The 17,903-nt window shown below is 36.2% G+C and overlaps 1 protein-coding gene across 1 annotated transcript in view; it reads left to right on the top strand.

The window, feature by feature from the left end:
- LYAR (Ly1 antibody reactive) overlaps nt 1–4,594 on the top strand; it is an 8,820-nt gene extending 4,226 nt beyond the window's left edge. Inside the window, exons 4-8 of the mRNA XM_009880534.1 lie at nt 449–532; nt 2,445–2,781; nt 3,040–3,144; nt 4,059–4,144; nt 4,460–4,594. Of these exons, the coding sequence (XP_009878836.1) occupies nt 449–532; nt 2,445–2,781; nt 3,040–3,144; nt 4,059–4,144; nt 4,460–4,594 (747 nt within the window). The remainder of the gene's footprint in view (nt 1–448; nt 533–2,444; nt 2,782–3,039; nt 3,145–4,058; nt 4,145–4,459) is intronic.
- The last annotated feature ends 13,309 nt before the right edge of the window (nt 4,595–17,903 follow it).

Raw genomic sequence — 17,903 nt, forward strand, 5'->3', positions numbered from 1 at the left:
TTGCATTGAGATATTTGCTTAAATTCTACTTCTCTGAAATAAACTAAGGTATCCATTTAGTAGCATGACCATATGTCCAGTACACAAATAAGATCAGATCCTTGAGGTTTTAACTCATGGGAACAGTCAGAAGGTTTGGTCGGACATTAACATAACCAACTGTATTCAAAAGCTTGAAGATTATCTTTTCTATATATTCAAATCTTCTGGATTACTGTTGGTGAGGCAATTGAGAGGTATGGTATAGCCTTGTAACAGTATGGAGGCGTTATTCAAAACAATTTAGCATGAAGGTTTAAGAGATTCATAAAGAGTAAACATCTAACCAGATCTTAATCAGAAGAAGTGATTAGATTCTTAAATGAAAAATAAAAACAAGAACCAAATACATGGTAATCAAGAATCAGAGATGCACCTTTTCAGTTATTGATGTTTTTTTACTGCACAGAATTGGATGAAGAACAGTTTGAGAATTACTGACAGCACTTTGCAAGACCAGGTGTGGGATATTTTCTCTGAAGCAACCAGAAATGTAAGTTAAGTTAGAGGTACAACAGGAACTCAGTAAAAAACGCTGGAAGGAAAACCTTTCACTCTCCCTTTGTAGATGTTAGCAGAAATATTGTGTCCCATTGTTAGAGTGGGTTATGTTATAATGTAACATTCCTAGACTAAATTGCTAATTTGTGGAGTATACTGTTGCTGAAGTAGTTGTGCATCCTGGGCAGGTTGCGATTAAAAACTTGGACACAGTGACACAATTGTGACAGGATAATCAGAAGGCTAATTTAACTTTATTCTATGCTATTAGTACATAAGGAAAGAGAAAACACTGCCTTTCTATCTGGTTCCAATCTTCTACCACGCATTAAGAAGGAATAAAACAAAGTCTGTTCAGAAATTTACTGGCCTCAAATTAACGTGTATTGGAGGGGGAAATTAACAACACTTAGTTTACCTATTTTATTAGCGGAGAGAGATGAGATCCTCCAGTTTGTGGTGCAAATTCCTCCCACTTCTGCATCCAAATCATGGACTCACTGACCTTTTTTCTCAGCACCTTATTCTTTGCTATTTCACTACTAACTTAGCAAGTTTTGGTAGGGTGTTGTTTTGATTGTTTACATCTATTACTGCTACTAGAAAGCTGTTACAGGAGCTTACTTCTCTGTAGATGTAAAGATTGCTCTCCTCCTCCCCCAGCTTCTTTTGAGGAAGAGCACAGGCAGAGCTTTTACATTAATCCCTTATTGATAATGCTTCATTTTCCTGATTTGATGATTCCAATTAAATCTATTTGTAGTTTTTCTGAACAATCCAAATATAAGAGCCAGGAAGGAAAAAGATTAATTTTTGTAAAGGATATGAATATAACATAAACTCTGGGCACTGAATTTCAACCACACAGTCTTACTGGAACATTAATTTTGTGTCAATACAACTTCACTAAAGCCATAAGCAGTTCCCTCTTGATTTAAACTGATTTTTTATAAAAATAAATCTTGAATCTGAACAATTATTTTATTTAAACACACAGAAACAATTTAAATTTCCGTAGAATATAACATTAAAGTAAAATATCTAACACAACTTTCTTGCTGAGATTGTTTCGACGCACCTTTAAGAGTTCTTAAAAAGATCTCGAGATACTCTTTGTAATACGTGCCTTGAAGTGTATGTACTCAAAGGACATTTTTATGTGGAATTCAAATTTAATTGAAATTACTCTTTACAAAAACATGTGGGTATTGAGTTGCTTATATAAACATGTATTCTCTTTCTAAATAGCCACATTAACATTTCAGTAATTGTATTACACTTGTAATGATTAAAATTAAAGTTTAATTTGAAGATAAAAATGTTCATTAATGTATTAATTCTTCTACAAGAAAATTATTATAAGCCAGGAACACTAAAAGAAAACCAAACATGTTAAGGTGAGAAAAGTACAATTAAAACAACCTGCACGGCCTTTGTTGACATCATGCAATAATAGTTTGTTGTCCCAGACGTATCCCAAGACAGGGAACTGGATCGCAAAGCTAAGATTATTACTCAAGGGTCATATATTTGGGAATAGGTTCTGTATCTTGCTGTAATATGCTGTATTTTTGTCCGTGTAAAACAGAGAGTTGTCTCTCCCTTAATTACATTTAGCAAGTATGCTAAAAAAATACAGAGGCAATTATTTCCAATGGAAATTATATATGTTGTGAGATAACATTTCTTCTGTGATGTTAAGGTAATTAGCATTTAGGCTGTTAAGTTAAAAGAAGAATCAGCCACACTGTTTAGCGCTATTTCTCAGGTAACTGGTGTCACCATGTGTAAGCAATTTAATCAAATTCAAGATATTAGTGTTCTTCATGAATGATGTAGTAGAGAAAGTTGCAGTGTCAAAAAAAGGCATGTAAAAATTGTAATGATCTGTGTTTCAACAAAAGACTTCAAGTGAAAAAGGACAAGACAAACCTCAACAGAAGGAAGAGGGGCAATCTGCGGAAACTGCAGAAAAAGCAATGGCAGAAGAAAACGGAATGACAGATGATAAAATTGAGAGGAAAAAGAATAAGAGAGAACGAAAAGAAGAAAGACAAAAGAACAAAAAGAAGGAGAAAAAAGACCTGAAATCAGAAAACCAGTCAGAAGTAAAAAAGAGTAAAAAGTCCAAAAAAGGAAAGGAGAGCTTGGAGAATGAATGTGAGGTAAATGGAAATGGCCATCAGAGTGAAATAGAAGAGGAAACAAATGTAAAGAAACGCAAACATAAACATGCAGAAGGTATCCATCCTACACCTTATATTCTTGTTTGTTTTCAAGATGCTTTTTCTCAATGCCTTAAAGCTCAATGATCTACTATAGTAAAATTTTTTTAGTAAGTTACATATACAAATTGGATTATTTTTTATCACTGTGGTTTCACAGTCTGAACTTAGCAAATACAAACTCGTGTTACAAGAACAGAAACTTTAAGTCATGTCAGAACTTTTCTTCTGGTTTTATATTTTTTTGTGTATGTTTATCCAATTCCATCTTTAGAGGAACCTCATATCACAACAAAGAGAATGAAAACTGAAGACATTTCAGAAGACATGGAAACAGAAAACACCGATGGCAACGAAGAAAATGTGGGAACAGATAAAGGTATTCCTAAAGGGGGAGTTTAGATAGTTACAAAACTATTCTGCAAAAGACCTAGTGTAGAATATAAATACAGCGCTTTTGCAGCAAGTCATGAAATAAATTCTGCCTTAGTATACATATACATATGTGTATTTGGTATACATATCTGTTCCAGAGTAAGGAGCTTGTGCCACACAACACCTCATGCCATATTACTTCTCATTTGTTGCTTCTGCTGTGCTGGCAACCTTTGGCTACACTTGCTTTCACTGGGCAGTGAGGAATTTGGCATGTTTGTTTCACCGCAGCAGGTCTCTTCCCTGCTGCCACGCACAGTGGCCAACATAGAGGAAAAAGGGTAACAGCTCTCTTTTATCTTTTGGTATTTCTTAGATCCCAGTTTTGCTCTGTGAATCATGAATTGAACTTCAGCTGTGTTTGACCTCAGTTTATGCTTAGATAAACCTACTTATGCCAATCACCCAACACACTATTACAGTTGGGTAATGTCTGTACTTGAACACACATACTGTTTGAAAACTACCAATTAATGGCCTCTGAAGCAGGTACTGTGTGAAATTCACTACCTGCACTCTAAGGATGAGGAGACAGGATCTTCCCAACTATTCCTGTATTGTGTAAGAGTTGGTGCTTAATAGCTGAAGCACAGAAGTTAAGTAAAAGCAATTCTGACCTGAGCTGTTCAGGTAGTATGGTGGTTCTTCATCTCTATCCTATTAAAATCTTCAGAAACAGCCTACCTGACTTTATGCATAAGACACCCTGCTGTTGTAGGGTCAGTAATATAACAATGAACAGTTGTGGTAGCTGAACTGGTTCCAAAATTAGGAGATTGAAGGCTGGTTCTTACTAGAGAAGATTATGTGGAGAAAATTGATTTTACTAATGATGTTGTACATTTCATTATTTTCTAGGTAAATTTAACTGGAAAGGAACCATCAAAGCTGTTTTGAAACAGGCTCCAGACAATGAAATTTCAATTAAAAAACTTAGAAAAAAGGTACTGTACAGCATGTTTTTTGTAACCTCCTTTGGTTTGGTGCATTTCTTTCTATAATGCTTAAGTTCATAAAATCCTGCCCCACATAAGCAAAAAAGTTTGATGTTATTAAACAGAGTATCAATTGACAGAATGTCAACAGAAGGACATGTTCTTTCTTGCTTACTGGGCCATAGAAGAAATTCAGTGCTAATTCTGCAAAGGAATGATAGCATAATAGATTCCGTGCTACTTTAATACAGTAACGTGAATGTATTATTGCTTAAAGTTGCATCATCGTTACTAACTCAAAACCATTCCTCTGTCTTTTTACAGGTTATAGCTCAGTATTACGCAGTAGCTGGTGAACATCACAAATCAGAAGAGGATATTCTAGTCATCTTTAATAAGAAAGTGAATAACAATCCCAAATTTAAAGTTTTAAAGGACAAAGTTAAGCTCCTGAAATAAAGAGTTTGCATACTTTTAATAATCTTTGCATTTTAATCTTGCCAACTGAGTCAAATTCTTCTGTCAGCTGTACAAATACTATGTGTTGGTCTTAATTTAAATTGTGTATGTGAGAGCAGAATTTAACTTTTAAGACTGAATTCTTCCTCTTTTTGTAATCACAGAACATTTTCAGATATTTTATTTTTTGATTTTATGGAAAATGTATATTTTTTTGGTAAAAGCCTACTATATTAAAATTCTTCCAGTAATGAATATAATTTATAGGCACGAATGTTTATCAGGACCTGGGTTGTGTGGCTTTTTGCAGAAACTATTGTAAGAGCAAGTAGGATTTCCATATTCAAAAACCCACCATAGAATAAATGTTTTGTTATGCTAAAATTCAAAATGGCATGACTGATATCTCCTTTACGCACTGTACCTAGTATATGCAGGCTTTAATAACCTGTTAATTTTTTTGTTATAAAATGCCCGGGTTGGTTGCCCAGCCCATCCCAAGCAGAGATTGTGGATTCCTCCCGCCCCCAGCTAACCCCCATTTATATACCGTGATGTCTGCAGTATGGAATATTCCATTGGCCATTCCATTGTTCTGTCTATGCTCCTTCTCAGCTTCTATGGGAAGCTGAAAAAAGTCCTTGACATCACTTAGCAACAACTAAAACTATGCATTATTGACATTCCTCTCATACCAAATCTGAAAACACAGCAACCGTTAGGGAGAAAATTAACTCTATCTCAGCTGAAACCAGGATAATAATTCAAATGTTTGTCAAGTCTGTGTACATATATTGTGAATTCCATGAAAATCTAAAGACTGAGTTACCAGTATATGCATAGGCACGGAATGTTTTAAGTAGTAATGCAACTGATTTCAATATAAGTGGTCACATGGTTGGACTTGATGATCTTAATGGTCTTTTCCAGCCATAACAATTCTATTGATTCTATGGACTAAAAATTGACTGATTAAATAAATAACTTTAAAACACCATCTTAAATATAATAAATCTTGACACTTTGATTGTATAATAAATCCACAAATTATACAAAATTTGAAGAGGCTTTTATATTGCAGTCACCAAAACAATTTAGGCAGGCCAGAAGTCTTACATGTATGAAGTTTATAGCGTTTTAATCAAACACAAAATACTTCCAGATACGGAATTTCCTCCTATGAAGTAATCTGTTAAAAACAGTGGTAGAAAGCCAGTAAAAAATTCTTGCAGTAGATAGATAGTATGGTCTTTTGGAAAATTGCATAGTGATGTGATGCAGGCACACTTTTATAAAACCTCCATAATTAAAATATCTGAATTTGTAGAAATACTGAATATATTAAAAGTATAAATATGAAAAAAATAACTGTCTGATACACTGGGTCCAGTTTTTCTGAGTATATATTTGTCTTGTTTATTATAAAAGTTGTAATAGAAATACCTAATAAATTTAAGATCTCTTCAAAAAGTGTTTGTTGTTAATTCATGAAAAAGGCTTTGGAGATAAATAGAATAAAATTTATTTACAGACATGGAGAATCTTGGAGAAGTTGTTTGAACATGTTTCAAAAGCTTAGATTTCTTTTTTGTCTGTAATTTTGGAAAAAACATATAAAAGACTGAAGTTCTTGTCAGTGAAACTGAAATTAATACAGTGCTTTTAATCTTTTCACTGTATTTATTTTACAACAAATACTGTTACATTAAGATCCTAAATAGTTTTGTTACAGTAATTGTTAGAGGTTTTAATTTTTTTTTTTGTTTAGAATTCCCTCTAAATTATGCCATTCTTTTATACTTTTCATTTTCCATTGTTGTTCACCACAACATGCGTTTGACACGTGTCTAGAAACTACATTTGCTGAGCTTTTGCTGATGGCATCCTAAGTTCTTGCGATGACAGCAGCAGTTACGGGTGCAGTCTGCAGCTGCTCTGCTCTGCTCTTGCATGGCCAATTCTGCACCATGCCTCCGTCCTGCTCCCCCTACCCTCAAACTTGGGTCCGACCTCTCATTCTGTCCTGTACTTCAAAACGCCAGTCCCACGTCCATGAGCCTGGGTCCTCTTCATGCCGTCTGCCTCCGCTCTCATCGTCCAGGGGGTGTCAGCTGCCGCGCCGTGGGAGCACATCGCGTAGCGCAGGTCAAGCTCTGGACTGGGCAGCAGAAGAGCTCTCTGCCCAGGGAGGTGTGCACTACCACTACTGGCCATGCCACTGGTGGCAACTGGCATTACCTGTGTGTTTTTTTCGATAAAGGCCTACTATTTTCTTGATGTGCTCACGAACTCATCACCTGCATCTTTTTTTCCTTTTTCAAACCGATAAGGGTAGTTCGGATTGTTTATGCTATGCATTTAAAAATAAATATTTATAGCAAATTTTTGTCTAGAGTGTTGCAAGTTACTTTTCACAGCTTGGGTAAATCACAGTTTCTGCTTATGAAAACAATCAGCATTTTTTAATCTGCAAACAAAGAAGCTGATCTGTATCAGATGGAAACAATGAAGAGTGTAAAAGAACCTTTGAAGTTATACAACAGTTCTTTTTATTCAGAGTAATAGATAACCAGATACTTAATTGGTTTGTGTCATTGCAAAGTTCTGGTGTCCGATGTTCAGGATTTACTTCAGTGATTACTACAGGCATCTCTGAAGCAAAGCAACCAACTAAATGTTTAGAAACACCACATGTGGGTTTAAAGCTGAAAATAAGGAGCATCAAATCAACAGTAAGCAGATGAGCTGTCTGAGTAGGATTTGACCTTGGCCTTTTCTCCTATGGTAACTTGTGATTCTTAATGGTTCAAATGCCTGACTTCCCCTGTGCAACGCCACGGTTGTGCTCATAGCACCTATGTGGGACAGTAAATGTGACTTTTACACCTTATTCTTCCCTTCTCTGTGTTAAGGGCAAAGCAGCACCAGCTGCCATTCAGTTTTTTCCTCATGATTTGGCAGACATAGAGCAAATTAATGCCTCTTTATTGATGGTCACTAGCGGGAGTATTACAAGTAGGTCCTGTTATAATTACAGTCGTATTACTTCATACACTATTACAGTAGTGTTGTAGTATTACCTTTTCCTAATCTGTTGGCAGCGGGGGGAGCAATATGCTTCGTAGGTGTATTTTTCTTTCTGAATGTTCCTGGAAGTATGGCAGTATGGTAGATGAGTCTATGCCTCTAATTATAGATGACTTCAAGTGGTATTGAAGTCCATGCATAGCAGCATTATCAACACACAGCTCTGCAGTAAAAAAAAAAAAAAAAAGACCTCTGTGTTTTTTCATTAGACAATTAATAGATTCCTCAGAGGACTGAAATTGGCTTTTCCACTTACAACAGAGTCAGGCTTTAATTTACTGCTTGCAACTAATGATGTCTCGATCAGATTGAAGTTACCCTGTTCTTTAAAACTCCCAATTCAGTGTGAATCATTTCAGAGGGAGGCATAATCCTTTGCAGGCCATTCAGAATATTTCATGAAGACAGAAAACCAGTAAGACCCATGTAATTTCTGTGCAGTGATTAATCAGCATATTTACCAGTATTTTTTTAAATCCTGTGGATCTGTTACAATGAAGTTGGGTACCTTGGATGCTTTTTTAAGTGGGGCGGAGGGGGGTGTACAACCTTAAGATTTACCAAACGCAAGAGGGCAACAGTATCAACTTACCTGACTGCATTCAGAGAGAGAGCGTGTGATGTTTAAAAATTATTATTCCCGACAGTATAAGAGAACAGCAAGGCACAACCCACACTGGTAATGTGGAAATTTGCCAAGCGTCTGCGTGCCATTTAATTAATATGTTCATTAGGCATTATTAAGTGATTCCAGCTTCTAGGTCAGATGATTAATTTGACTGAAAAGCTCTTAAGTTCTCATTTGAGCGACTTCAGGGACTGTCACCTTAAGAATAAATGACAGGACTGAGATCCATCCGTGCGTGCACGTATTTGAAGAAGGCGGATCTAGCTCCCAGTAATTGCAGTGGTTCTGGGTGTTGCGCAGGTGCTGATCATGTGCGTGACTGCCATCGCTCCATTTTGCACTATCTTTGATCATCTAAATTGACTACTGCAAGCCGTTGCCACTGATGCCAAGTTTGATGCTCACGGAAATTTAGCTGCCATGATCCACAACTGACGTTTTAAATACATTTGACAACAGACACATGATGAACCAGAAAGTTCGTCATCTTTGATCTAGGTTGTCAGCAGCAGTCAATTGATCAGGGTTATGCACGGACAGGAAAGTTGCTGCTGCCTTCATCAAGCACACTACTGGCCTCCTGTTCAAAAATATATACAAAGTACAGAATATTTAAAAGAATGTCATGACAGTACTAACTAGTCCTTTATTTTATCCTTTTTTTCTGACAGAATAGCTGTAGTATTGGACTGTCTTTTAACAGCATGTCAGTGTACGGGGTTTGTGTTGCTATAGAGGACTTCATTTACTGAACCACTGCATTCATTTTTTGTAGCATTTGGTCATTAAGCTATCAAAACCACACCTGAGAAAGGAGTCCAGTTGTGTACATGGGGAGATCCAGCAAAATCTAGCACGCATTGCAGTAAAAAAACCCACCAAACCCAAAACCAAACCAAACAGCAAACCAGAGACCACTGCTCTGTTGCAGACCCTCAAAATCAAAATAACTGGCTTACAACATTGCCATTTGTTACTCTGCTATCTCTCTAATTCTAACAGACCTTATCTTTTGGTACATGAATTGCTGTGCAGTTCAGGTAACATTAGTATTATGCAGGTCATTAAAATAAGACATAGGTGTTAAGTGTTTGAACATTAAACAAAAAAACCTGACAACTTGCAGCACCTCTTCAAGTTCTTTAGACCAGGTATTTTTAAAGCATCATCACCTTTCCCACTATTCTTTTTTCTGTGTTTTCAGGACAAAGGGTCATTGCTTAATGTTGATTCTGCAGGGTGGCAGAATCATGGGGCTGATGGACACGCACCTCTTGTTGTGTTCTTCTCATTTGCAATTAACCAACAGTAATACTCAGAAAGGGAATTCACTATCCTGCAGCTGCCACTCCAGATTCTGAGGAAGAGGGAGGGAGCCCTTCCACACTTTGCAGAGGCAGAAAAGCTACTGTAAAATCACATAACTTAAAAAAAGGAGATAAGGTAGCACAAGCATCAATTCCATTTTTGTGCATTTCCTAGTTTAGTTGCATGAATTTATATCATTAAAGCTAGTATTTTAATGTAGTTTGTACAGATAGATCTCAATAAATTAGAATGTAAACGGAGTTCCCATTTTACTAGCAAGAGCTGGGTATTTAAGTGTTATAGTATGAAAAAAAGTCTTTGTAACTACATATTTTACACTTGTTCTGTTTCAATTTGAGATGTGAAAACAGATAAAATTGATGTTAACAGTTTACACTTTTCCAGTATTCACTTAGTACTGTAACCACAGGAACTTTCGTTGTTGTAATGTGGGTCAGGGTACTGAAAAAATAGTGCAAGAGAATGCTTGTATAAAGCTTCATTTAGCATTTAATACAAATTGACCAAATAATGCAGAACTTTTTTTTTTATTTTCCACAAATTGTATGTTTAGCAGTCATTGTTAATGTCAACAGTCACAGTAAATTGATGAGAAACCATCAGATAATAGTAACGTAGCATTACAAAATGTTCCAGAATGTTTGTTTTGTTGATTTTCTAAACAGCATAATGTATCTCCATAACAAAATATGCCTTATTCCTAAAATTGTGCTTTCTAAAACAGTGTCTTGAAAACTGAGTGTCTTGGTGGTGAGGTGGGGGGATTGTATTGTAGTGGTATTGTAAATTAGAAAATTGTTTAAAGCTAGTGGCTTTCTTGACAGGTATAGCATAACCATTTAAGCAGGGGGTTTGATCACTGAAAGAAATAAGCTTCAAAGGACAGCTACTTATTTGTTGTGCTCAGCCCTTCGCTGTACCGGTGCATTAGAGTCCTTCATTCTTCTTTCTCCCAGTGAAAACCGATCCTCCCACCTGGCGCTATAATCCGATTGCATCAGTACAATGCAGCCAGACCCCGACGTGAGCAGTGGCTTATAGCGGCTGACCACAGGATACAGAGACCCAATACCTGATTGCATCCGGAAACTTTTAAAGCTGTAACACTCACCCTTATTAAGGAAATAAGAGAGCAAATATTAAACTTTTTTTTGTGTGAGATAAGCAAAAAAAGGCATATTGTTCTGTACATTGAGCTGTATTCACAGGTTACAAGATACGTCAGTCAATATATTCAACATTTACCCCTTTCTTCTCACAATTTAGCCTTTAAGAAAAAACAAGAATAAGTCCTCTAAGTTTCTTTTCTGCTCTGTCAGTCAAGAAAAGCAACATATTATGTTTCCCATTAGTACTTTTCCAGGAAGTGTTATTTTATATTGAATTCTAAATTTTACTTGGAGGAAAGTTTTAGTAGAAACCTTTTTTTGCACTTGTTAAGATACAATTCCTTTTGCACCTGTAACCTACTGCTTTTCTTTACACTTGTCGAGATATAATTCCTTTTGCACCTGAATCCTCATGCTTTTACACTCTCATAGGGTATGGGTTGGAAAACCTTCAAGCTTTTCGCCTAGATTGGACTTTTTTTGTTCTATGAAAGACTTAAGATCACAGAGCTTAGACCTTTCTCAAACATATCCTCATTTTATTTTGTATTTATCCCTCCTTTTTTATTCCAGAAGACTTAGAATTGTCCAGTCTTCAAACAGACTGTTTTGCCCTTCTCAAAGTGTGTCTTTTGCACAAAAACTGCCCTTGCTACGCAACTCCATATCTGAGTTACATCAGAAGTAAAATAACTGAATTCCTACAGAAGTAGTTTTATAGTTCCTGAAGTTACTTGAAAGTAACAGAAAAACAGAAATTGTGTCTCTGTATGCCTACCCCTTAAACTACTACTCTCAAACTTTTAGGTGGAATGCATTATTACTAAATTAGCATCAAAATCCTAATTGAGGCCTGATTAAAAAGGTAAGTTCAACTCTCACATATATTTGTTTTATTAGAAAAAAGCTGCTTTTAAACATACTGATATCTTCCTCTCAGGCAGCATGAAATCCATCTGAAAGTACTCAGGTCACTATACCTCATTTAAGTGACAAACTGAATAAAAAACAACACCAGCATCCCACCTGCACTGCAGATGGCTCAAAACGTGCTTTTTACTCCTTCGTTCTGTTCTCAGCAGTAGCCGCATAATGAACTCTCGCCATCCAGCTGTTAATGTATAAATACAAAGCATGAAGCGCACTTTTATAAATTCTATTTTCTGGCCTTTGATTCTTGATGATCAAGCAGTTCAAGGAGGGATACACAGCTATTGATACTGTATGGTATCCATGCATGACAAAAGCTGATGTTTTTCATGGGTGATACAGGACCAGAGTTTTCTCCTATTCTCTCTTACCATTAAAGCAAGCGCTTCACTTACCGAAGCCAATACTTTGTGCCTGCATTTCTGCCTTGCACTTCTAAATCAACTGCCAGTATAAAAACCTTTACTGACTTGTACAGACACCTCTTACACTTAGAGCACTTTATTGATTTTTTTTTTTTTTTCCCAATACTGTAAGATATTTTATGGACTGTTCCTACAATTTCCTTGTCTTACACCACAAAATACGCTTCCTCTTCTCTTCTTGCTGCTTCAGTTCTGTCTCACCTATTCTACCTTTGAAAGTTCAGCTTTTTTGGTGAACTTTCAGAACTTTAGTGCTTTCAGAGGTTAGCACTGGATAAGTTTTCTATGAGAAGAAAAAAATATGAACTCAGTCTTAGTTCTATGTTCTTAAAAACCTGTTCATGTTAAGCAGATTACCCAAAACAGTAACAGGAATTGCACAACCATCCTTTAGCTAAAATTTCAGATTGAGGCATTGCTGAACTTTAGTCTTCATACCAACAAACATCTTTCTCTCTTCCTTTCTTTCTCTGACAGTATAGCACCCTGTCAGTGTTCCCTCCAATTCTGTCATCCAAGATCAATATATATGAAAAATTGACCCGACAGGACACATAAGTGGTAACGGACTATGAAGGATGATGGTAAAGAAAACCTGCTTATCAACCTGAATGAAGCATGTAAGAGCTTTGTGTTTATTTTTTTCAGGACTCCGCAGAAAAATTTCTCCAGACAAACAGCATGAGCGGAATTCCACACTATATACGTCAGTGAGATGTTCCTATGCTGAACACCTGATGAAAATTTTCTGTACTTTCCAATCTTGTAAGAGTGAGGTCCATGTGCCCAAGCAGCTTTGTCCCTGCTTCATTACAGCAGTCAGATCACAGGCGGTGGGGACACTAGACCATCTCCAAAGCAATAGTTAATATGCTACCACAGCCTGAAAAAATGCTAAACTCTATCAATACAGAAATAAAGCGTCATGCCTAAAGACAGAAATATTCTTGTAGAGCGAATGTTCGACAATTAATAAACTTGAATGCCCATTCCCACAACTGGTAGTCTTTCTTGTGTGAATTAGGTCTGTGATCTTCATTATTCCAAAAAAACCCCCCAAAACTTTAGGATGTTTCTAAACGCCCTAAGTATGAAACCCTTGTCATATTGTTACAGATGCACGGTTGCACACGCTTTTTCCTCAGTGAGGAAATCAGTTTCAGTAATTCCCAAGTGTTTCCTTTCCCACTCTCCCACATCTGGCCATTTGTTTTTGCCTCTCCGCCACCCCCTGCATTTTTGCAGGCTTTTAAAACCAGATCAAATCCTCAGACTGAGAGGTATTATATACCACTACTGGGGACTGAGCAGTCCAGAACAATCATAGCGGGAGTATTGCTGCCAAATGCTTTGTATCGTTAAACTGTAGTCTTAGGCAAACATTTTGAGAGCCATTGTACTCCCTAAAAACGTACGCATAGTTAAGTGAAACTAAACTCAAGAAATGATTTAGGAGAGACAGTAGGAAGATTTACTTAGCAACTTCTAGGAGAATGGTTTACCCAGAATTATTTCATGGGTTTTGTTTACAAGTTTGAAGATCCAAGCTGGAATGAACAGCCTTTGTATTTTATATTCTTAATGCCAATCACAGCAAAAGGCAAGAGTCAAACATTGAAGCTACCTATCATTTTTAATCAGGACAATTGAGGGTGTTGAAATGGTCTTCCATCAAACAGATACTTCAGGTTAAATAATGTGACCAGCTACTTTTTTGTTATTTGCAGACAAGGTGAAGAATAACATACCTAGAGAAATCAGATGACATTAACTGGTGTGTTCTTCTTCTGATCCCTTAGATGCACTCTTCACCTTTTTAACTGGCTTTATCTTTTCTGCTTTCTTTTCCTTTATGAAGTTCAAATGCTTGCGTGCTTATATAGAGTGCATTCTTGGTATCAAACACACTATTATATGTATTGTTTCCTTACTAAAGGGTCAATTCGAGGCTGCACTGTAATTTAATACTCACATGAGAATTCAACTTGAGTTCAATAGTTTGTATATGTACCACATTCAGAGTCGATTGAGTTTTAACCTCTAGTTGTTATGCATTGTTATTCATACCAAGTGCTTTCAAGTACTTCGCTGATTTTTTTTCCATTGTACTGAATTTAAAGTAATCAAAAGAATGCTAGATGAAAGCAACAGAACTGTAGTACTCTTTGAAGGCTTTTTTCTTACCTGGATGAGTTAAACAATGTATTTACCTTTTCACTCATGCAATGCTTTACTCCAAGAATGACATTGAGAAAGGATTGAGAATCTGTACCCATCCAATCCTTTTCCTTCCGGTAGTGGAAGATAAGCGTCAGATTACTACTCACTTTATTATTACTTAGTTCATGAACAGAAAACACAGATTATATTGCACAATTGTTCCACAAAATGAAGAATATGCCTACACTGTAGCAGACCTCCTTCAGCTAAAATTCCAGTCACTCTTTTGTGAACAGGTAACATTTGAGCTAATTTAACCATTGATTTCTATAATGGGGAAAAAGTTATGAATAATTCCTAGAATACTAGAAAACTAATTTGACTTTCTAAAAGTAAGAATGTAACTGGGAAGTCTAATTCTAAAATTTATATGTACCCAGTCAAGGAGCATAAAAAGCTACCACTTGCGTGCATCACTAAGAGTTACCTGTAAATGAACATAAAAACAACTAATTAGCAAATACTCAGCAAGCAACAAGAAAATTAATTTCAAAATACCCAACTAGATTGCAAAATTCAGTTTTCACTTAAAACTGCAAAACTTGAATATTTAAAAACATTCCAATAACTTACTATTACTACTATTTAAAAGAAAAAAAATGCAAAGGTATTGAAGGTAGTTTCTGAAAATATGAGAAGTATTCATGTTACGCAAGAGACCGGGAATACAGTTAACAAAAAAATTGCTCCAAACTCTACTCTTTGTACATTTCCTTCACAGAACCTTCAAATTCACAAATTTCTTTCACAGACTGTTAACTAAACTAATCAGATCTAGCACCACATTTTAAAATACTGCCTAATATTTCTGCAGGGATTCTTAAACTTTAACTTGCAAGAATTACCAATAACAGGCCCGTTGTTTAGATGCTTTGTTAATTATGTTGTTTGCTTTGCAACAGTCTCAGTTCAGCTCCTGATCACTATCTACTCTTCAACAGATTAATAATTTCTGAATCAGAGAAGCTCTGTGAAAAGATCACAGAGAACATCCCAGCTCTACAAACACTGAACATGAGCGGTCTCGGTTAAGGTCAATAGTGAGTCAGGGAAGGAAAGGTCCCATTTCAGCTCTTTGCACAATACCTAGTCTGTAGGTAAACAGGAGTCTTCAGTTCAACAACACTAACACATCTTAACCTTTTCAAGCATATATATTTATTTAATTGCTACATTTAAATCAAAGATATTTCCTATTAATAACTTTTGCAAAGAAAGTACATGAAGATTTCCTGTGTTTCTTCTCTGAATCTCCAGCTTTAAAGTGAAGCCTGCGGTAACCATTTCACTCAAAGGAAATAAAACAAAGAAACCTCTATTTCATTGCTAAGAAAGCAGAGCTCAGAGGCTCCCTCGAGCTGTTAACTTCAAAATATTCAAACAAACTAAACAAAAAATAATCACTGTAGTCACTAAGGACTATAATGTGGTAGGCCCTTACGTGAGACATGTTCTAAGGCTGGGAAAAACAATTTATACTCACTACAACATGGCTCATGTGAAATTCAGATGTAAATGAAGGCCTGGCTTTCTGCACTGAAAAAAAAAAAATAAAAAATTGTTCCGTTCTTGTATGTTTTAGGCTGAATTTACTCAAAACTCAATGCACAATAATAAAGAATAACCAGAACCCTTGCTTCCCTTGTCCCTAGAACCTCACTCATCTATAAAACAGATGATAGGCTATTTAGGAAAATATATACTGTTAGCAGCCCCTTTGCTGAAAAAATAACATCTCCAGGTAGATTATACAACACAGGGTATCTACGTATCAGGTTACATGACAAATGAAGAGCCACTGCTATTTTTCTTCTAACTGTAGAATGCACAGATTAAGTCAAATTCTCTATTACTTCAGCACCTACAATTCAAACCAAATGTAAGAAAAAGTTGTGATAATTAAATACATTGAAAAAACTTAGTCTTACGTACTTTTAGGGTTCATCATTACACTGTTAAACTGGTAAGTGTACTGAGTGAAACCTGCTATAACACTGTGAATTAGGCTATATATGCAGACAATCTATTATTTTATTAATACTTACCCCAGTTTTTTCCCACCCATTTCAAAGGGCATTTGATAAGGTCATTAGTTACCTAAAAGGTTTAGAACTCCTTAAAAACAGCACAAGTCAGAGCAAGTCTAGCTTGTACCCTAACTAGCTTCTACCAGTTAGTTTCTACCCTTAGGATAGCCTGACATTTTTTAAGGTTTCTTGATAAAATACATAATTATTTATCCACAGCCTACATTCCATTAATTCTGGTTTTCCTGTTTTCTCAGCATGAAACTGACTCGATGATTTTAAAGGTCCCTTCCAACCTAGACGATTCTATGATTCTACAGGGGAAGTATCTACAAGACTTTTATGTTGATAAATGCGACACAACATGCAAAGAATGCGCGTGGTAAGTGAAAATTTGATACATTTCTCATACTCACTGTTTTCATGCAGAAAACTCAGTTTGCCTTCTAAAATGAAAAGCATAACCAGGCAATTAAACATTTGGTTTTTTGAACTTTAATCTATATACAGCTAGGACTATAAATTTGATTTTGGTAAGTAAGTAAAGCACACAGACTAAATCTTTTTTTCCTACAATCTACCCTAAAAGAATCTGAGTTTTTATTGAATATTTCTACACTTAATCACAGAGTAAAGAAAAGCTATTTGTAACAGGTGCCATGTCAGACAGGTACTTCCATTCTGTAGTCAGTGGCATTTTTGCCTTATTAGGAACATTATGCCACACACGGTTTTGTCTAAGAGAGCACAGGACTTGTTAGGTACCACACATATCATCTAATTAGCCTAGTAAATCACTACTATTAGAAACAATTTTCAATTTTAAAAGGCATAATACTTATTCAATGAACACACCCCAAAAGATGCAGCATGTATATTCACAGTATTCTTAGAATGACCAGACCTAAGATTAATTTGTCAATATAATTTAGTAGTTTTGAGTTTGTCCATGTGAACAAACAACAATAGTAATCTGGTAAATTTCAAGGTTTTGTTTGCAGAAACATGATGTGACTTGCTATCTAGTTATGCAGAAGAATTCAGCTGTGGAACTGAAACAATCTATTTTACCATTTTATTAGTTTATTTAACTTTCACCTAGTTTGGCTTGTAAATATGGTTGTTATTTTCAGTTACAAGTTGCAATATCCACTGTTACAGGACTGCTATGATTCTTGAAACCTCTCAGAGCTTTCTATTTGACGCCTGTCCCATCTAAACCACTGCTCAGCGTCACAAAAATTGAGATTTTCCTAACATCTGTCCTCAGGAGCATTTGGTTTGCAGAATGCGATGAGCAAAATATTTACATGCACCCAGTTTTCCCCCTGTTTTTCTTAATGATTTTGACAAAACAGACCTCACTTCTGCACTTGGATTTGCATCGCCCTGTTCACTATTTTCAATGGGGATTAGTACGATTTACGGTACTGTTGATTTATAATATATTACTGGGGCATGAACAGGGTCATCCCTTGCTCCAGCCGTGCTACAGCAGCGCCCAGCGCCCTTCGCCCCGCTCCCGTCCCGGCACCCGGGCACAGCCGCGGGGCC

The sequence above is a fragment of the Charadrius vociferus genome, unplaced genomic scaffold, assembly GCF_000708025.1.
Source record: "Charadrius vociferus isolate BGI_N301 unplaced genomic scaffold, ASM70802v2 scaffold603, whole genome shotgun sequence".
Lineage (NCBI taxonomy): Eukaryota > Metazoa > Chordata > Aves > Charadriiformes > Charadriidae > Charadrius > Charadrius vociferus.